The following is a 22,879-nucleotide window of genomic DNA, read 5'->3' on the forward strand; positions in this document are numbered from 1 at the left end:
AATGGGCATCCTAAGTGACAGACTGTTCTGCTCCATCCAGACTCACTCTCTGACCAATGGGCATCCTAAGTGACAGAATGTTCTGCTCCACCCAGATTCACTCTCTGACCAATGGGCATCCTAAGTGACAGACTGTTCTGCTCCATCCAGACTCACTCTCTGACCAATGGGCATCCCAAGTGACAGACTGTTCTGCTCTACCCAGGCTCACTCTCTGACCAATGGGCATCATAAGTGACAGACTGTTCTGTTCTACCCAGGCCCACTCTCTGACCAATAGGCATCCTAAGTGACAGACTGTTCTGCTCCATCCAGACTCACTCTCTGACCAATGGGCATCCTAAGTGACAGAATGTTCTGCTCCACCCAGATTCACTCTCTGACCAATGGGCATCCTAAGTGACAGACTGTTCTGTTCCACCCAAAATAACTCTCTGACCAATGAGAATCCCAAGTGACAGACTGTTCTGCTCCACCCAGATTCACTCTCTAACCAATGGGCATCCCAAGTGACAGACTGTTCTGTTCCACCCAAAATAACTCTCTGACCAATGAGAATCCCAAGTGACAGACTGTTCTGCTCCACCCAGGCTCACTCTCTGAGCAATGCGCATCCCAAGTGACAGACTGTTCTTCTCCACCCAGGCTCACTCTCTGACCAATGGGCATCCTAAGTGACAGACTGTTCTGCTCCATCCAGACTCACTCTCTGACCAATAAGCATCCTAAGTGACGGACTGTTCTGCTCTACCCAGGCTCACTCTCTGACCAATGGGCATCCTAAGTGACAGACTGTTCTGCTCCACCCAGATTCACTCTCTGACCAATGAGAATCCCAAGTGACAGAGTGTTCTGTTCCACCCAGACTCACTCTCTGACCAATGGGCATCCTAAGTGACAGACTGTTCTGCTCCATCCAGACTCACTCTCTGACCAGTGGGCATCCTAAGTGACAGACTGTTCTGCTCCACCCAGATTCACTCTCTAAACCAATGAGAATCCCAAGTAACAGACTGTTCTGCTCCACCCAGGCTCACTCTCTGACCAATGGGCATCCCAAGTGACAGACTGTTCTGTTCCACCCAGAATCACTCTCTGACCAATGAGAATCCCAAGTGACAGACTGTTCTGCTCCACCCAGGCTCACTCTCTGAGCAATGCGCATCCCAAGTGACAGACTGTTCTTCTCCACCCAGACTCACTCTCTGACCAATGATAATCCCAAGTGACAGACTGTTCTTCTCCACCCAGACTCACTCTCTGGCCAATGAGAATCCCAAGTGACAGACTGTTCTTCTCTACCCAGGCTCACTCTCTGACCAATGAGAATCCCAAGTGACAGACTGTTCTGCTCCACCCAGACTCACTCTCTGACCAATGGGCATTCTAAGTGACAGACTGCTCCGTTCCACCCAGACTCACTCTCTGATCAATGAGAATCCCAAGTGACAGACTGCTCTGTTCCACCCAGGCTCACTCTCTGACCAATGGGCATCCCAAGTGACAGACTGTTCTACTCCACCCAGACTCACTCTCTGACCAATGGGCATCCCAAGTGACAGACTGTTCTGCTCCACCCAGGCTCACTCTCTGACCAATGGGCATCCCAAGTGACAGACTGTTCTGCTCCACCCAAGCTCACTCTCTGACCAATGAGAATCCTAAGTGACAGACTGTTCTACTCCACCCACACTCACTCTCTGACCAATGGGCATCCTAAGTGACAGACTGTTCTACTCCACCCACACTCACTCTCTGACCAATGGGCATCCTAAGTGACAGACTGTTCTGTTCCATCCAGACTCACTCTCTGACCAATGAGAAAGCCAAGTGACAGACTGCTCTGCTCCACCCAGGCTCACTCTCTGACCAATGGGCATCCCAAGTGACAGACTGTTCTGCTCCACCCAGATTCATTCTCTGACCAATGAGAATCCCAAGTGACAGACTGTTCTACTCCACCCACACTCACTCTCTGACCAATGGGCATCCTAAGTGACAGACTGCTCTGTTCCACCCAGACTCACTCTCTGACCAATGGGCATCCCAAGTGCTAGACTGTTCTGCTCCACCCAGACTCGCTCTCTGACCAATGGGCATCCCAAGTGACAGACTGTTCTTCTCCACCCAAGCTCACTCTCTGACCAATGAGAATCCTAAGTGACAGACTGCTCTGCTCTGCTCCACCCACACTCACTCTCTGACCAATGAGAATCCCAGGTGACAGACTGTTCTGCTCCACCCAGACTCACTCTCTGACCAATGAGAATCCCAAGTGACAGACTGTTCTGTTCCACCCAGACTCACTCTCTGACCAATGGGCATCCCAAGTGACAGACTGTTCTGTTCCACCCAGACTCACTCTCTGACCAATGAGAATCCCAAGTGACAGACTGTTCTGCTCCACCCAGACTCACTATCTGACCAATCAGAATCCCAAGTGACAGACTGTTCTGCTCCACCCAGAATCACTCTCTGACCAATGGGCATCCCAAGTGACGGACTGCTCTGCTTCACCCAGGCTCACTCTCTGACCAATGAGAATCCCAAGTGACAGACTGTTCTCATCCACACAGACTCACTCTCTGACCAATGGGCATCCCAAGTGACAGACTGCTCTGCTTCACCCAGACTCACTCTCTGGCCAATGGGCATCCTAAGTGAAAGACTGTTCTGCTCTACCCAGATTCACTCTCTGACCAATGAGAATCCCAAGTGACAGACTGTTCTGCTCCACCCAGCTTCACTCTCTGACCAATGGGCATCCCAAGTGACAGACTGTTCTGCTCCACCCAGATTCACTCTCTGACCAATGAGAATCCCAAGTGACAGACTGTTCTGCTCCATCCAGACTCACTCTCTGACCAATGGGCATCCTAAGTGACAGACTGTTCTGCTCTACCCAGGCTCACTCTCTGACCAATGGGCATCCTAAGTGACAGACTGGTCTGCTCCATCCAGGCTCACTCTCTGACCAATGGGCATCCCAAGTGACAGACTGTTCTGCTCCATCCAGACTCACTCTCTGACCAATGGGCATCCTAAGTGACAGACTGTTCTGCTCCACCCAGATTCACTCTCTGACCAATGAGAATCCCAAGTGACAGACTGTTCTGCTCCACCCAGACTTACTCTCTGACCAATGGGCATTCTAAGTGACAGACCGTTCTGCTCCACCCAGACTCACTCTCTGACCAATGGGCATTCTAAGTGACAGACTTTTCTGCTCCATCCAGACTCACTCTCTGACCAATGGGCATCCCAAGTGACTGTGTTCTGTTCCACCCAGACTCACTCTCTGACCAATGGGAATCCCAAGAGTCAGACTGTTCTGCTCCACCCAGACTCACTCTCTGACCAATGGGCATCCCAAGTGACAGTGTTCTGCTCCACCCAGACTCACTCTCTGACCAATGGGCATCCCAAGTGACAGACTGTTCTGCTCCACCCAGACTCACTCTCTGACCAATGGGCATCCCAAGTGACAGACTGTTCTTCTCCATCCAGGCTCACTCTCTGACCAATGGGCATTCTAAGTGACAGACTGTTCTGCTCCACCCAGATTCACTCTCTGACCAATGAGAATCCCAAGTGACAGACTGTCCCTCTCCCGGGGAATCTGCCCTTGCATGGTGTCCTGGAACCTCCCTCCCCATCCCCCGTCCCTCGCATGTTCAGTGTGGGAGCCGCAGGCTGAGGCTCTGTACAGTCAGAGGAGAGAAGCGGCAGCCATGGAGAGTGAAGAGCCAATCCAAAGCCAGGAGCAGCACACGGAGCGCCAGACAGGGAGGAGCCAACCGGGAGCACGTCCAACCCGAGAGTGACTACACATCACACAGCGGCCAAGCCCTCATTCATCACACCAACATTCATGACACCTGAGCGAGGAGTGATACACAACGATGAAGGAGAATGACCAGAAATAGGGGTGAGAGTTGCTGAGTGAGGAGTGATAGATGATGGAGGACCAGTAATAGGGGTGAGAGTTGCTGAGCGAGGAGTGATAGATGATGGAGGACCAGTAATAGGGGTCAGAGGTGATGAGTGAGGAGTGATAGATAATGGAGGACCAGTAATAGGGGTGAGAGGTGATGAATGAGGAGTGATAGATGATGAAGGTGGAGAATGACCAGTAATATGGGTGACAATTGAGTGAAGAGTGATAGATGATGAAGGAGGATCAGTAATAGGGGTGAGAGTTGATGAACGAGGAGTGATAGATGATGAAGGAGGAGAATGATCAGTAATATAGGTGAGAGTTGATGAGAGAGGAATGATGGATGATGGAGGACCAGTAATAGGGGCGAGAGTTGATGAGCGAGGAGTGATAGATGATGAAGGGGGAGAATGATCAGTAATAGGGGTGAGAGTTGCTGAGCGAGGAGTGATAGATAATGGAGGACCAGTAAAAGGGGTGAGAGGTGATGAGCGAAGGAGTGATAGATGATGAAGGTGGACAATGACCAGTAATAGGGGTGACAATTGAGTGAAGAGTGATAGATGATGAAGGAGGATCAGTAATAGGGTGAGAGTTGATGAGCGAGGAGTGATGGATGATGGAGGAGAATGACCAGTAATAGGGGTGAGAGTTGGTGAGCGAGGAGTGATAGATGATGAAGGAGCAGAATGATCAGTAATAGGGGTGACAATTGAGTGAAGAGTGATAGATGATGAAGGAGGATCAGTAATAGGGGTGAGAGTTGATGAGCGAGGAGTGATAGACGTTGGAGGAGAATGATCAGTAATAGGGGTGAGAGTTGATGAGCAAGGAATGATGGATGATGGAGGACCAGTAATAGGGGCAAAAATTGCTGAGCGAGGAGTGATAGATGATGAAGGAGGAGAATGATCAGTAATAGTGCTGAGAGTTGATGAGCGAGGAGTGATAGATGATGAAGGGGGACCAGTAATAGGGGTGAGAGTTGATGAGCGAGGAGTGATAGATCATGAAGGAGGAGAATGATCAGTAATAGGTGTGAGAGTTGATGAGCGAGGAGTGATAGATAATGGAGGACCAGTAATAGGGGTAAGAGGTGATGAGCGAGGAGTGATTGATGATGAAGGTGGAGAATGACCAGTAATAGGGGTGAGAGGTGATGAATGAGGAGTGATAGATGATGAAGGTGGAGAATGACCAGTAATAGGGGTGACAATTGAGTGAAGAGTGATAGATGATGAAGGAGGATCAGTAATAGGGGTGAGAGTTGATGAGCGAGGAGTGATAGATGATGGGGGAGAATGACCAGTAATAGGGGTGAGAGTTGATGAGCGAGGAGTGATAGATGATGAAGGAGGAGAATGACCAATAACAGGGTGAGAGTTGCTGAGCGAGGAGTGATAGATAATGGAGGAGGAGAATGACCAATAACAGGGTGAGAGTTGATGAGCGAGGAGTGATAGATGATGAAGGGGGAGAATGACCAATAACAGGGTGAGAGTTGATGAGCGAGGAGTGATAGATGATGAAGGGGGAGAATGATCAGTAATAGGGGTGAGAGTTGCTGAGCGAGGAGTGATAGATAATGGAGGACCAGTAAAAGGGGTGAGAGGTGATGAATGAGGAGTGATAGATGATGAAGGTGGACAATGACCAGTAATATGGTGAGAGTTGATGAGCGAGGAATGATGGATGATGGAGGACCAGTAATAGGGGCGAGAATTGCTGAGCGAGGAGTGATAGATGATGAAGGAGGAGAATGATCAGTAATAGTGCTGAGAGTTGATGAGCGAGGAGTGATAGATGATGAAGGAGGATCAGTAATAGGGGTGAGAGTTGATGAGCGAGGAGTGATAGATGATGAAGGAGGAGAATGATCAGTAATATAGATGAGAGTTGATGAGCGAGGAATGATGGATGATGGAGGACCAGTAATAGGGGCGAGAGTTGATGAGCGAGGAGTGATAGATGATGAAGGAGGAGAATGATCAGTAATATGGGCGAGAGTTGATGACCGAGGAGTGATAGATGATGAAGGAGGAGAATGATCAGTAATAGTGGTGAGAGTTGATGAGCGAGGAGTGATAGATGATGAAGGGGGGCCAGTAATAGGGGTGAGAGTTGATGAGCGAGGAGTGATAGATCATGAAGGAGGAGAATGATCAGTAATAGGGGTGAGAGTTGCTGAGCGAGGAGTGATAGATAATGGAGGACAAGTAATATTGGTGAGAGGTGATGAGCGAAGGAGTGATAGATGATGAAGGTGGAGAATGACCAGTAATAGGGGTGACAATTGAGTGAAGAGCGATAGATGATGAAGGAGGATCAGTAATAGGGGTGAGAGTTGATGAGCGAGGAGTGATAGATGATGGAGGAGAATGATCAGTAATAGGGGTGAGAGTTGATGAGCGAGGAGTGATAGATGATGAAGGAGGAGAATGATCAGTAATAAAGGTGAGAGTTGATGAGCGAGGAGTGATAGATGATGAAGGAGGATCAGTAATAGGGGTGAGAGTTGATGAGCGAGGAGTGATAGATGATGTAGGATCAGTAATAGGGGTGAGAGTTGATGAGCGAAGAATGATGGATGATGAAGGAGGAGAATGACCAATAACAGGGTGAGAGTTGATGAGCGAGGAATGAGAAATCTGCAATGCTATCACAGACCAGAAAATGGAATAGTGAGGAGGAACGATGCTGGGCTCAATGCTGCAAATGTGCTGAACGAGGCACGAGGAGCCAAACAAGAGCGGAAATGTTCAGTGAATGACCCACATCACCTGGAGGTCACAACAGGAGAGACGTAGAAATGTCAGATAGTATAGTCCAGGATGTCAGATGTCACTCATCCATCACATCCACCATCCCCCGACACATTTCATGGTGTCTCATCACTCGAGGAGTGATAGATAATGGAGGACCAGTAATAGGGGTAAGAGGTGATGAGCGAGGAGTGATTGATGATGAAGGTGGAGAATGACCAGTAATAGGGGTGAGAGGTGATGAATGAGGAGTGATAGATGATGAAGGTGGAGAATGACCAGTAATAGGGGTGACAATTGAGTGAAGAGTGATAGATGATGAAGGAGGATCAGTAATAGGGGTGAGAGTTGATGAGCGAGGAGTGATAGATGATGGGGGAGAATGACCAGTAATAGGGGTGAGAGTTGATGAGCGAGGAGTGATAGATGATGAAGGAGGAGAATGACCAATAACAGGGTGAGAGTTGCTGAGCGAGGAGTGATAGATAATGGAGGAGGAGAATGACCAATAACAGGGTGAGAGTTGATGAGCGAGGAGTGATAGATGATGAAGGGGGAGAATGACCAATAACAGGGTGAGAGTTGATGAGCGAGGAGTGATAGATGATGAAGGGGGAGAATGATCAGTAATAGGGGTGAGAGTTGCTGAGCGAGGAGTGATAGATAATGGAGGACCAGTAAAAGGGGTGAGAGGTGATGAGCGAAGGAGTGATAGATGATGAAGGTGGACAATGACCAGTAATAGGGGTGACAATTGAGTGAAGAGTGATAGATGATGAAGGAGGATCAGTAATAGGGTGAGAGTTGATGAGCGAGGAGTGATGGATGATGGAGGAGAATGACCAGTAATAGGGGTGAGAGTTGGTGAGCGAGGAGTGATAGATGATGAAGGAGCAGAATGATCAGTAATAGGGGTGACAATTGAGTGAAGAGTGATAGATGATGAAGGAGGATCAGTAATAGGGGTGAGAGTTGATGAGCGAGGAGTGATAGACGTTGGAGGAGAATGATCAGTAATAGGGGTGAGAGTTGATGAGCAAGGAATGATGGATGATGGAGGACCAGTAATAGGGGCAAAAATTGCTGAGCGAGGAGTGATAGATGATGAAGGAGGAGAATGATCAGTAATAGTGCTGAGAGTTGATGAGCGAGGAGTGATAGATGATGAAGGGGGACCAGTAATAGGGGTGAGAGTTGATGAGCGAGGAGTGATAGATCATGAAGGAGGAGAATGATCAGTAATAGGTGTGAGAGTTGATGAGCGAGGAGTGATAGATAATGGAGGACCAGTAATAGGGGTAAGAGGTGATGAGCGAGGAGTGATTGATGATGAAGGTGGAGAATGACCAGTAATAGGGGTGAGAGGTGATGAATGAGGAGTGATAGATGATGAAGGTGGAGAATGACCAGTAATAGGGGTGACAATTGAGTGAAGAGTGATAGATGATGAAGGAGGATCAGTAATAGGGGTGAGAGTTGATGAGCGAGGAGTGATAGATGATGGGGGAGAATGACCAGTAATAGGGGTGAGAGTTGATGAGCGAGGAGTGATAGATGATGAAGGAGGAGAATGACCAATAACAGGGTGAGAGTTGCTGAGCGAGGAGTGATAGATAATGGAGGAGGAGAATGACCAATAACAGGGTGAGAGTTGATGAGCGAGGAGTGATAGATGATGAAGGGGGAGAATGACCAATAACAGGGTGAGAGTTGATGAGCGAGGAGTGATAGATGATGAAGGGGGAGAATGATCAGTAATAGGGGTGAGAGGTGATGAATGAGGAGTGATAGATGATGAAGGTGGAGAATGACCAGTAATAGGGGTGACAATTGAGTGAAGAGTGATAGATGATGAAGGAGGATCAGTAATAGGGGTGAGAGTTGATGAGCGAGGAGTGATAGATGATGGGGGAGAATGACCAGTAATAGGGGTGAGAGTTGATGAGCGAGGAGTGATAGATGATGAAGGAGGAGAATGACCAATAACAGGGTGAGAGTTGCTGAGCGAGGAGTGATAGATAATGGAGGAGGAGAATGACCAATAACAGGGTGAGAGTTGATGAGCGAGGAGTGATAGATGATGAAGGGGGAGAATGACCAATAACAGGGTGAGAGTTGATGAGCGAGGAGTGATAGATGATGAAGGGGGAGAATGATCAGTAATAGGGGTGAGAGTTGCTGAGCGAGGAGTGATAGATAATGGAGGACCAGTAAAAGGGGTGAGAGGTGATGAGCGAAGGAGTGATAGATGATGAAGGTGGACAATGACCAGTAATAGGGGTGACAATTGAGTGAAGAGTGATAGATGATGAAGGAGGATCAGTAATAGGGTGAGAGTTGATGAGCGAGGAGTGATGGATGATGGAGGAGAATGACCAGTAATAGGGGTGAGAGTTGGTGAGCGAGGAGTGATAGATGATGAAGGAGCAGAATGATCAGTAATAGGGGTGACAATTGAGTGAAGAGTGATAGATGATGAAGGAGGATCAGTAATAGGGGTGAGAGTTGATGAGCGAGGAGTGATAGACGTTGGAGGAGAATGATCAGTAATAGGGGTGAGAGTTGATGAGCAAGGAATGATGGATGATGGAGGACCAGTAATAGGGGCAAAAATTGCTGAGCGAGGAGTGATAGATGATGAAGGAGGAGAATGATCAGTAATAGTGCTGAGAGTTGATGAGCGAGGAGTGATAGATGATGAAGGGGGACCAGTAATAGGGGTGAGAGTTGATGAGCGAGGAGTGATAGATCATGAAGGAGGAGAATGATCAGTAATAGGTGTGAGAGTTGATGAGCGAGGAGTGATAGATAATGGAGGACCAGTAATAGGGGTAAGAGGTGATGAGCGAGGAGTGATTGATGATGAAGGTGGAGAATGACCAGTAATAGGGGTGAGAGGTGATGAATGAGGAGTGATAGATGATGAAGGTGGAGAATGACCAGTAATAGGGGTGACAATTGAGTGAAGAGTGATAGATGATGAAGGAGGATCAGTAATAGGGGTGAGAGTTGATGAGCGAGGAGTGATAGATGATGGGGGAGAATGACCAGTAATAGGGGTGAGAGTTGATGAGCGAGGAGTGATAGATGATGAAGGAGGAGAATGACCAATAACAGGGTGAGAGTTGCTGAGCGAGGAGTGATAGATAATGGAGGAGGAGAATGACCAATAACAGGGTGAGAGTTGATGAGCGAGGAGTGATAGATGATGAAGGGGGAGAATGACCAATAACAGGGTGAGAGTTGATGAGCGAGGAGTGATAGATGATGAAGGGGGAGAATGATCAGTAATAGGGGTGAGAGTTGCTGAGCGAGGAGTGATAGATAATGGAGGACCAGTAAAAGGGGTGAGAGGTGATGAATGAGGAGTGATAGATGATGAAGGTGGACAATGACCAGTAATAGGGGTGACAATTGAGTGAAGAGTGATAGATGATGAAGGAGGATCAGTAATAGGGTGAGAGTTGATGAGCGAGGAGTGATGGATGATGGAGGAGAATGACCAGTAATAGGGGTGAGAGTTGATGAGCGAGGAGTGATAGATGATGAAGGAGCAGAATGATCAGTAATAGGGGTGACAATTGAGTGAAGAGTGATAGATGATGAAGGAGGATCAGTAAAAGGGGTGAGAGTTGATGAGCAAGGAATGATGGATGATGGAGGACCAGTAATAGGGGCGAGAATTGCTGAGCGAGGAGTGATAGATGATGAAGGAGGAGAATGATCAGTAATAGTGCTGAGAGTTGATGAGCGAGGAGTGATAGATGATGAAGGAGGATCAGTAATAGGGGTGAGAGTTGATGAGCGAGGAGTGATAGATGATGAAGGAGGAGAATGATCAGTAATATAGATGAGAGTTGATGAGCGAGGAATGATGGATGATGGAGGACCAGTAATAGGGGCGAGAGTTGATGAGCGAGGAGTGATAGATGATGAAGGTGGAGAATGACCAGTAATAGGGGTGACAATTGAGTGAAGAGTGATAGATGATGAAGGAGGATCAGTAATAGGGGTGAGAGTTGATGAGCGAGGAGTGATAGATGATGGGGGAGAATGACCAGTAATAGGGGTGAGAGTTGATGAGCGAGGAGTGATAGATGATGAAGGAGGAGAATGACCAATAACAGGGTGAGAGTTGATGAGCGAGGAGTGATAGATGATGAAGGGGGAGAATGATCAGTAATAGGGGTGAGAGTTGCTGAGCGAGGAGTGATAGATGATGAAGGAGGAGAATGACCAATAACAGGGTGAGAGTTGATGAGCGAGGAGTGATAGATGATGAAGGGGGAGAATGATCAGTAATAGGGGTGAGAGTTGCTGAGCGAGGAGTGATAGATAATGGAGGACCAGTAAAAGGGGTGAGAGGTGATGAATGAGGAGTGATAGATGATGAAGGTGGAGAATGACCAGTAATAGGTGTGACAATTGAGTGAAGAGTGATAGATGATGAAGGAGGATCAGTAATAGGGTGAGAGTTGATGAGCGAGGAGTGATGGATGATGGAGGAGAATGACCAGTAATAGGGGTGACAATTGAGTGAAGAGTGATAGATGATGAAGGAGGATCAGTAAAAGGGGTGAGAGTTGATGAGCGAGGAATGATGGATGATGGAGGACCAGTAATAGGGGCGAGATTTGCTGAGCGAGGAGTGATAGATGATGAAGGAGGAGAATGATCAGTAATAGTGCTGAGAGTTGATGAGCGAGGAGTGATAGATGATGAAGGAGGATCAGTAATAGGGGTGAGAGTTGATGAGCGAGGAGTGATAGATGATGAAGGAGGAGAATGATCAGTAATATAGATGAGAGTTGATGAGCGAGGAATGATGGCTGATGGAGGACCAGTAATAGGGGCGAGAGTTGATGAGCGAGGAGTGATAGATGATGAAGGAGGAGAATGATCAGTAATATGGGCGAGAGTTGATGAGCGAGGAGTGATAGATGATGAAGGAGGAGAATGATCAGTAATAGTGGTGAGAGTTGATGAGCGAGGAGTGATAGATGATGAAGGGGGGCCAGTAATAGGGGTGAGAGTTGATGAGCGAGGAGTGATAGATGATGAAGGAGGAGAATGATCAGTAATAGTGGTGAGAGTTGATGAGCGAGGAATGATGGATGATGGAGGACCAGTAATAGGGGCGAGAATTGCTGAGCGAGGAGTGATAGATGATGAAGGAGGAGAATGATCAGTAATAGTGCTGAGAGTTGATGAGCGAGGAGTGATAGATGATGAAGGAGGATCAGTAATAGGGGTGAGAGTTGATGAGCGAGGAGTGATAGATGATGAAGGAGGAGAATGATCAGTAATATAGATGAGAGTTGATGAGCGAGGAATGATGGATGATGGAGGACCAGTAATAGGGGCGAGAGTTGATGAGCGAGGAGTGATAGATGATGAAGGAGGAGAATGATCAGTAATATGGGCGAGAGTTGATGACCGAGGAGTGATAGATGATGAAGGAGGAGAATGATCAGTAATAGTGGTGAGAGTTGATGAGCGAGGAGTGATAGATGATGAAGGGGGGCCAGTAATAGGGGTGAGAGTTGATGAGCGAGGAGTGATAGATCATGAAGGAGGAGAATGATCAGTAATAGTGGTGAGAGTTGATGAGCGAGGAATGATGGATGATGGAGGACCAGTAATAGGGGCGAGAATTGCTGAGCGAGGAGTGATAGATGATGAAGGAGGAGAATGATCAGTAATAGTGCTGAGAGTTGATGAGCGAGGAGTGATAGATGATGAAGGAGGATCAGTAATAGGGGTGAGAGTTGATGAGCGAGGAGTGATAGATGATGAAGGAGGAGAATGATCAGTAATATAGATGAGAGTTGATGAGCGAGGAATGATGGATGATGGAGGACCAGTAATAGGGGCGAGAGTTGATGAGCGAGGAGTGATAGATGATGAAGGAGGAGAATGATCAGTAATATGGGCGAGAGTTGATGACCGAGGAGTGATAGATGATGAAGGAGGAGAATGATCAGTAATAGTGGTGAGAGTTGATGAGCGAGGAGTGATAGATGATGAAGGGGGGCCAGTAATAGGGGTGAGAGTTGATGAGCGAGGAGTGATAGATCATGAAGGAGGAGAATGATCAGTAATAGGGGTGAGAGTTGCTGAGCGAGGAGTGATAGATAATGGAGGACAAGTAATATTGGTGAGAGGTGATGAGCGAAGGAGTGATAGATGATGAAGGTGGAGAATGACCAGTAATAGGGGTGACAATTGAGTGAAGAGCGATAGATGATGAAGGAGGATCAGTAATAGGGGTGAGAGTTGATGAGCGAGGAGTGATAGATGATGGAGGAGAATGATCAGTAATAGGGGTGAGAGTTGATGAGCGAGGAGTGATAGATGATGAAGGAGGAGAATGATCAGTAATAAAGGTGAGAGTTGATGAGCGAGGAGTGATAGATGATGAAGGAGGATCAGTAATAGGGGTGAGAGTTGATGAGCGAGGAGTGATAGATGATGTAGGATCAGTAATAGGGGTGAGAGTTGATGAGCGAAGAATGATGGATGATGAAGGAGGAGAATGACCAATAACAGGGTGAGAGTTGATGAGCGAGGAATGAGAAATCTGCAATGCTATCACAGACCAGAAAATGGAATAGTGAGGAGGAACGATGCTGGGCTCAATGCTGCAAATGTGCTGAACGAGGCACGAGGAGCCAAACAAGAGCGGAAATGTTCAGTGAATGACCCACATCACCTGGAGGTCACAACAGGAGAGACGTAGAAATGTCAGATAGTATAGTCCAGGATGTCAGATGTCACTCATCCATCACATCCACCATCCCCCGACACATTTCATGGTGTCTCATCACTCGAGGAGTGATAGATAATGGAGGACCAGTAATAGGGGTAAGAGGTGATGAGCGAGGAGTGATTGATGATGAAGGTGGAGAATGACCAGTAATAGGGGTGAGAGGTGATGAATGAGGAGTGATAGATGATGAAGGTGGAGAATGACCAGTAATAGGGGTGACAATTGAGTGAAGAGTGATAGATGATGAAGGAGGATCAGTAATAGGGGTGAGAGTTGATGAGCGAGGAGTGATAGATGATGGGGGAGAATGACCAGTAATAGGGGTGAGAGTTGATGAGCGAGGAGTGATAGATGATGAAGGAGGAGAATGACCAATAACAGGGTGAGAGTTGCTGAGCGAGGAGTGATAGATAATGGAGGAGGAGAATGACCAATAACAGGGTGAGAGTTGATGAGCGAGGAGTGATAGATGATGAAGGGGGAGAATGACCAATAACAGGGTGAGAGTTGATGAGCGAGGAGTGATAGATGATGAAGGGGGAGAATGATCAGTAATAGGGGTGAGAGTTGCTGAGCGAGGAGTGATAGATAATGGAGGACCAGTAAAAGGGGTGAGAGGTGATGAATGAGGAGTGATAGATGATGAAGGTGGACAATGACCAGTAATAGGGGTGACAATTGAGTGAAGAGTGATAGATGATGAAGGAGGATCAGTAATAGGGTGAGAGTTGATGAGCGAGGAGTGATGGATGATGGAGGAGAATGACCAGTAATAGGGGTGAGAGTTGATGAGCGAGGAGTGATAGATGATGAAGGAGCAGAATGATCAGTAATAGGGGTGACAATTGAGTGAAGAGTGATAGATGATGAAGGATGATCAGTAAAAGGGGTGAGAGTTGATGAGCGAGGAATGATGGATGATGGAGGACCAGTAATAGGGGCGAGATTTGCTGAGCGAGGAGTGATAGATGATGAAGGAGGAGAATGATCAGTAATAGTGCTGAGAGTTGATGAGCGAGGAGTGATAGATGATGAAGGAGGATCAGTAATAGGGGTGAGAGTTGATGAGCGAGGAGTGATAGATGATGAAGGAGGAGAATGATCAGTAATATAGATGAGAGTTGATGAGCGAGGAATGATGGCTGATGGAGGACCAGTAATAGGGGCGAGAGTTGATGAGCGAGGAGTGATAGATGATGAAGGAGGAGAATGATCAGTAATATGGGCGAGAGTTGATGAGCGAGGAGTGATAGATGATGAAGGAGGAGAATGATCAGTAATAGTGGTGAGAGTTGATGAGCGAGGAGTGATAGATGATGAAGGGGGGCCAGTAATAGGGGTGAGAGTTGATGAGCGAGGAGTGATAGATGATGAAGGAGGAGAATGATCAGTAATAGTGCTGAGAGTTGATGAGCGAGGAGTGATAGATGATGAAGGAGGATCAGTAATAGGGGTGAGAGTTGATGAGCGAGGAGTGATAGATGATGAAGGAGGAGAATGATCAGTAATATAGATGAGAGTTGATGAGCGAGGAATGATGGATGATGGAGGACCAGTAATAGGGGCGAGAGTTGATGAGCGAGGAGTGATAGATGATGAAGGAGGAGAATGATCAGTAATATGGGCGAGAGTTGATGACCGAGGAGTGATAGATGATGAAGGAGGAGAATGATCAGTAATAGTGGTGAGAGTTGATGAGCGAGGAGTGATAGATGATGAAGGGGGGCCAGTAATAGGGGTGAGAGTTGATGAGCGAGGAGTGATAGATCATGAAGGAGGAGAATGATCAGTAATAGTGGTGAGAGTTGATGAGCGAGGAATGATGGATGATGGAGGACCAGTAATAGGGGCGAGAATTGCTGAGCGAGGAGTGATAGATGATGAAGGAGGAGAATGATCAGTAATAGTGGTGAGAGTTGATGAGCGAGGAGTGATAGATGATGAAGGGGGGCCAGTAATAGGGGTGAGAGTTGATGAGCGAGGAGTGATAGATCATGAAGGAGGAGAATGATCAGTAAAAGGGGTGAGAGTTGATGAGCGAGGAATGATGGATGATGGAGGACCAGTAATAGGGGCGAGAATTGCTGAGCGAGGAGTGATAGATGATGAAGGAGGAGAATGATCAGTAATAGTGCTGAGAGTTGATGAGCGAGGAGTGATAGATGATGAAGGAGGATCAGTAATAGGGGTGAGAGTTGATGAGCGAGGAGTGATAGATGATGAAGGAGGAGAATGATCAGTAATATAGATGAGAGTTGATGAGCGAGGAATGATGGATGATGGAGGACCAGTAATAGGGGCGAGAGTTGATGAGCGAGGAGTGATAGATGATGAAGGAGGAGAATGATCAGTAATATGGGCGAGAGTTGATGACCGAGGAGTGATAGATGATGAAGGAGGAGAATGATCAGTAATAGTGGTGAGAGTTGATGAGCGAGGAGTGATAGATGATGAAGGGGGGCCAGTAATAGGGGTGAGAGTTGATGAGCGAGGAGTGATAGATCATGAAGGAGGAGAATGATCAGTAATAGGGGTGAGAGTTGATGAGCGAGGAATGATGGATGATGGAGGACCAGTAATAGGGGCGAGAATTGCTGAGCGAGGAGTGATAGATGATGAAGGAGGAGAATGATCAGTAATAGTGCTGAGAGTTGATGAGCGAGGAGTGATAGATGATGAAGGAGGATCAGTAATAGGGGTGAGAGTTGATGAGCGAGGAGTGATAGATGATGAAGGAGGAGAATGATCAGTAATATAGATGAGAGTTGATGAGCGAGGAATGATGGATGATGGAGGACCAGTAATAGGGGCGAGAGTTGATGAGCGAGGAGTGATAGATGATGAAGGAGGAGAATGATCAGTAATATGGGTGAGAGTTGATGACCGAGGAGTGATAGATGATGAAGGAGGAGAATGATCAGTAATAGTGGTGAGAGTTGATGAGCGAGGAGTGATAGATGATGAAGGGGGGCCAGTAATAGGGGTGAGAGTTGATGAGCGAGGAGTGATAGATCATGAAGGAGGAGAATGATCAGTAATAGGGGTGAGAGTTGCTGAGCGAGGAGTGATAGATAATGGAGGACAAGTAATATTGGTGAGAGGTGATGAGCGAAGGAGTGATAGATGATGAAGGTGGAGAATGACCAGTAATAGGGGTGACAATTGAGTGAAGAGCGATAGATGATGAAGGAGGATCAGTAATAGGGGTGAGAGTTGATGAGCGAGGAGTGATAGATGATGGAGGAGAATGATCAGTAATAGGGGTGAGAGTTGATGAGCGAGGAGTGATAGATGATGAAGGAGGAGAATGATCAGTAATAAAGGTGAGAGTTGATGAGCGAGGAGTGATAGATGATGAAGGAGGATCAGTAATAGGGGTGAGAGTTGATGAGCGAGGAGTGATAGATGATGTAGGATCAGTAATAGGGGTGAGAGTTGATGAGCGAAGAATGATGGATGATGAAGGAGGAGAATGACCAATAACAGGGTGAGAGTTGATGAGCGAGGAATGAGAAATCTGCAATGCTATCACAGACCAGAAAATGGAATAGTGAGGAGGAACGATGCTGGGCTCAATGCTGCAAATGTGCTGAACGAGGCACGAGGAGCCAAACAAGAGCGGAAATGTTCAGTGAATGACCCACATCACCTGGAGGTCACAACAGGAGAGACGTAGAAATGTCAGATAGTATAGTCAAGGATGTCAGATGTCACTCATCCATCACATCCACCATCCCCCGACACATTTCATGGTGTCTCATCACTCATTTACTAATAAACCACAGAGAGGATTCTAACACAACTGCAATCAGGAAACTCTGCAAGATCATAAAGATATAAGAGGTCTTCTTAATGTACCTGTAATATCTGACCACACCCCTCTCACTGTACCTACCCCTGACCACACCCCTCTCACTGTACCTACACCTGACCACACCCCTCTCACTGTACCTACATCTGACCACACCCCTCTCACTGTACCTACATCTGACCACACCCCTCTCACTGTACCTACACCTGACCACACCCCTCTCACTGTACCTGTAATGTCTGACCACACCCTCTCACTGTACCTGCAATATCTGGCCACACCTTCTCACTGTACCTACATCTGACCACACCCCTCTCACTGTACCTGTAATGTCTGACCACACCCCTCCTACTTCTCACTGTACCTGTAATATCTGACACACCCCTCTCACTGTACCTGTAATATTTGACCACACCCCCTTACACCTGTCACTCTACCTGTAATATCTGATCACACCCCCTTACATCTGTAGATGTACCTGTAATATCTGACCACACCCCTCTCACTGTACCTGTAATATCTGACCACACCCCCTCACTGTACCTGTAATGTCTGGCCACACCCCTCTCACTGTACCTGTGATATCTGACCACCCCCCTCTCACTGTACCTGTAATATCTGACCACCCCCCTCTCACTGTACCTGTAATATCTGACCACACCCTCTCACTGTACCTGCAATGTCTGACCACATCCCTCTCACTGTACCTGTAATATCTGACCACACCCCTCTCACCTCTCACTGTACCTGTAATATCTGACCACACCCCTCTCACCTGTCACTGTACCTGTAGTATCTGACCACACCCCCTCTCACCTATCACTGTACCTGTAATACCTGACCACACCCCCTTACACCTGTCACTGTACCTGTAATATCTGACCACACCCCCTCTCACCTATCACTGTACCTGTAATATCTGATCACACCCCTTACACCTGTCATTGTACCTGTAATATCTGACCACAGCCCTCTCACTGTACTTGTAATGTCTGACCACACCCCTCTCACTGTACTTGTAATGTCTGACCACTCCCCTCTCTTTGTACCTGTAATGTCTGACCACACCCCTCTCACTGTACCTGTGATATCTGACCACACCTCTTACTGTACCTGTAATATCTGTCCACACCCCTCTCACTGTACCTGTAATATCTGACCACACCCCTTTCACCTGTCACTGTACTTGTAATATCTGACCACACCCCTCTCACCTGTGATTGTACCTGTAATATCTGACCACACCCCTCTCACCTGTGATTGTACCTGTAATATCTGACCACACCCCTCTCACCTCTCACTGTACCTGTAATATCTGATCACACCCCCTTACACTTGTAGCTGTACCTGTAATATTCAACCACACCCCTCTCAACTGTCACTGTAATATCTGATCACACCCCTCTCCCGTCACTGCACCTGCAATATCTGACCACACCCCTCTCACTGTACCTATAATATCTGACCACATCCCCTTACACCTGTAGCTGTACCTGTAATATCTGACCACACCCCCTTACACCTGTAGCTGTACCTGTAATATCTGACCACACCCCCTTACACCTGTAGCTGTACTTGTAATATCTGACCACACCCCCTTACACCTGTCACTGTTATACATTAAACCTGTCAGCATTATAATGAATCTAAAAAGGACAAAATAATCTTCCCTAGGTTCACATCTATGCGGTTGATGCGTTTGTTAGGCACGTTTTGCGGGATGTTTTTAAACATGCGTTTTCGATGCATTTTTACATGAGTTTTGCACTTTGCTTGTTTTTTTTTTTACCCATAGCACAAAAAATGTAAAAATGCATTAAAAACACAGCACTTGCGTTTTTGGTGTGCGGGTCCATTGAAGTCAATTACACGCAAAGCCCAATCTTCTGCAGGAAAAAGACACCCCCCGGCCCTTTCCAGCTGAAAAACGCAGAGATGTGAATGTAGGGTTAATGTCTCCCCCCGGCACTCTGGGACCCTCAGGAGGGCCCATTATGCAAATTTCAATACTTTCTAGTGGTTTAGAGAGCTCACCTGACCCTTAGTCTCTTCCCATTGGCCAATTAATCATCTCATGACAGCGATGGGCCAGTAGTAGGGTGTCAGCACATGCTGAAATGTGCATATAGGTGTACCCCAGGCTGGGGGGGGGGGGGGCTCCAGGTGGCTGGGGTGGGCATTTTATTCTGCATGGTAGACTAGGGAGCAGATTAGTATCATTCTAACACTGACAGGTGACACTTACTTTAGAAGTGACAGTTGTGTGACCCCCAACAGGAAGTGGGAAATATTCATTATAAGACAGTATAGTGATAGGAGAGGATTCATTCCAGAGAAGCAAGACAGGAAAGGGTGATCGACCTCCGTGTTGTGTGGACAGTCCTGTGCCAGGCCAAGACATTTTTGGGGCACAGACTGTGAGGCCCGCACACAGCGGCAGAAAGCCAGTGGAGCATGTGGACAGGGCAGCCAGTGACCATAAGGAGCCACGCGTGGCGCTTACCTCCTCCGTGCCAGAGCCAAAGATCAAGAGGTCGAAGGGTATGGCGGCCACCATATCGATGAGGAACCAGCCTTTGAAGTAATGGATGGCGATCTTGCCCGGGTGGCTGACCACTTCTTCGTTGGTGTTGACGTAGGTGGTGCGGAAGTTGATGAGGATGTCGATGATGAACATGATGTCCACCATGAGGTCCACCACGCTCAGCGGGTTGCAGGAATAACTGCAGTTTTCATTGGTTACATCTTCCTGGTCGTTCAGGAGGAAGGCGGCCGAGTAGGGCGTGAAGATGGCCGTGTAGATGACCAGCAGGAGGATCAGCCAATCCCAGACGGCTTTAAAGGGACTGTAGTGGAGGATTGTCCACTTGTGGATACGAGGAGCTTGCAGTTTGTACTCGGGTAGGACATCTGCTCCCAGGGACAGGACCTGCGAGAGGAGAAGGAGGCGGATTGTTAGTATCACATACGGGGTCGGGACAGATATAAGGCACTCTATTCGGCCATGTGAGGGGATTTACTTCAACGCCCTTCACATGGCAGCTGATTTAGTACAAAGCTGATTGGACACAACTGTGTTATGATGTCATAGTGAGGTTACAAAACAGACCATTGCATTCTAACACTCTGCTGCCACAACTGTGTTATGATGTCATAGTGAGGTTACAAAACAGACCATTGCATTCTAACACTCTGCTGCCACAACTGTGTTATGATGTCATAGTGAGGTTACAAAACACAGCATTGCATTCTAACACTCTGCTGCCACAACTGTGTTATGATGTCATAGTGAGGTTACAATACAGACCACCTATGGGCTATAGGAAACGGAATCCAGTTTACCACCCAATGGCCTCAACTGGTGACATAAGATCATGAATGTGGAGGGAGGTGTCTAGGTGGGAGGAGTCAGAGTGCTCACAGTGGGAGGGACTAATGCAGAAAGGTCCAGTAAGGACTGGGTCACGGCACCAATTTTGTAGCAGCTACAGATCTCCAGTGATTGGTACCTGATACGGAGTTAAAGCGGTAACTTACCATACCTACCTAGGAAGTAGAGAAGAACACACTTCTAAAAAGTTTATAACTTATGCTTGGAATAAGCTTTTAAAACATTTGTAAACTCCCGAAATCTAGAATTTCCAAACCAGGCTCCAAAAAAAGTGCGTACCTCTGAGCAGCAAATGATTCCAAATCCTGTCTGTGAAGGTTCTCATTTATCTAGGTCACACGTATCAAACACAAGGGCATGTTGCCCTCGCACCTCTCCTGCAGCACCTCCCCTCGTCTCTGCCCCCACCTGGTTTCAGCAGTAGGCAGCAGAGGGGAGGACAGAACTCCTCCACCAGATCCTCTGCTTCTCTGTGCCGCCATGAGGAAACTCATCTCCCCCCTCCATCCCGTCTCAGCAATCGGCAAAGAGAGGAGGACAGAACTCTTCCACCAGATCCCATGCTTCTCTGTGTTGCCATGAGGCGACTTACCCCCTTCATCTCAGCAACTGGCAACAAAGAGGACAGAACTCCTCTACCAGATCCTGTGCTTCTCTGTGCCACCATGAGGAAACTCATCTCCCCCCTCCATCCCGTCTCAGCATTCGGCAAAGAGAGGAGGACAGAACTCCTCCACCAGATCCTGCGCTTCTCTGTGCTGCCATGAGGCGACTTACCCCCTCCATCTCAGCAATTGGCAACAAAGAGGACAGAACTCCTCTACCAGATCCTGTGCTTCTCTGTGCCACCATGAGGAAACTCATCTCCCCCCTCCATCCCGTCTCAGCATTCGGCAAAGAGAGGAGGACAGAACTCCTCCACCAGATCCCGCGCTTCTCTGTGCTGTCATGAGGCGACTTACCCCCTCCATCTCAGCAATTGGCAACAAAGAGGACAGAACTCCTCTACCAGATCCTGTGCTTCTCTGTGTCGCCATGAGGAAACTCATCTCTGCCCCCCGTCTCAGAAATCGGCAACAGAGAGGAGGACAGAATTTCTCCACCAGATCCTGTGCTTCTCTGTGCCACGATGAGGTGACTCATCTCCCCCCCCCCCCCCCAGCAATCGGCAGCAGGGAGGAGGACAGAACTCCTCCACCAGATCCTGCACCTCTGTGCAGCCTCTCATTTCCACCTCATCTTGGCATTCAGCAGATGTTTCCTCCTCTGGTCCGTCTCCAGACCTTGCACTTTCTGCTTCCCAGCTCCACCCCCCCCCCCCCTCCCCCACCTTCTTCTTCCCAGCATCAGCACAAAATATCAGGGATGCACTGTGATGTAATGGAGAGTGGGAGGGCTCTTGACTTCTGATGGGGAGGGGGAAGGGATCTTCAGGGCCGTCTTTAATATTGATTGGACCCTGGGCAAAACTTTTCTTGCCCCCCCCCCCCCTCCCCATGCACTTTTGCTCTCCACCTGCTCTGAGACATACAATAAATAGCAGCTAGACTCAAAATCAGTTTACGGAATCAGATCGGGCAGCTATTGGTTGCCAGAGGTTACAGTGTATCATTACCGCTCACTGACTGGTTGCTAGAGGTTACAGCACACATTACAGCTCACTGATTAGTTATTAGAGGTTACAGCACGTGATTTTTGCTTGTTGATTGGTTGCTAGAGATTACTGTGGATATGACCTCAGGAGGGCATGATATACATATCAATGCCACCGGCCACTGATATTTACATATGAATGCCGGTAATTTACATGTAAACACAGGGTCTGCAGCTCACTGACTGGTTGCTAGAGGTTACAGCACACATTATAGCTCACTGATTAGTTACTAGAGGTTACAGCACATGATTTCTGCTTGTTGATTGGTTGCTAGAGATTACTGTGTATATGACCTCAGGGGGGCATGATATACATATCAATGCCGCCGGCCACTGCAATTTACATATGAATAATGCTGCTATTTACATATGAATGCCGGTAATATACATGTAAACACAGGGTCTGCAGGTGAGTCATCTGTACACAACAATAGGGCAGAGCTGGTCAGCATTAGTAGCACTTCACACTGAGATATCGGGACACAGCACAGGACTAAAACCTCAAGAGACAAGGGTATTTAAACCAGGATAGCTGGCAAGTATGAGGCAGCTGCTT

General features: G+C 47.7%; 1 protein-coding gene across 3 annotated transcripts in view; it reads right to left on the minus strand.

Moving 5' to 3' along the window:
- The window catches only part of KCNH2 (potassium voltage-gated channel subfamily H member 2), a 289,789-nt gene that overhangs the window by 37,497 nt on the left and 229,413 nt on the right, over nt 1-22,879 (minus strand). For all 3 annotated transcript variants that reach the window (XM_077493653.1, XM_077493655.1, XM_077493654.1), the window contains exon 6: nt 19,783-20,208. In XM_077493653.1, coding sequence (XP_077349779.1) covers nt 19,783-20,208 — 426 coding nt within the window. The remainder of the gene's footprint in view (nt 1-19,782; nt 20,209-22,879) is intronic.

This window comes from Lithobates pipiens, unplaced genomic scaffold (assembly GCF_037356315.1).
Source record: "Lithobates pipiens isolate NorthernLeopardFrog02 unplaced genomic scaffold, aLitPip1_a1.2 Scaffold_19, whole genome shotgun sequence".
Taxonomy (NCBI): domain Eukaryota; kingdom Metazoa; phylum Chordata; class Amphibia; order Anura; family Ranidae; genus Lithobates; species Lithobates pipiens.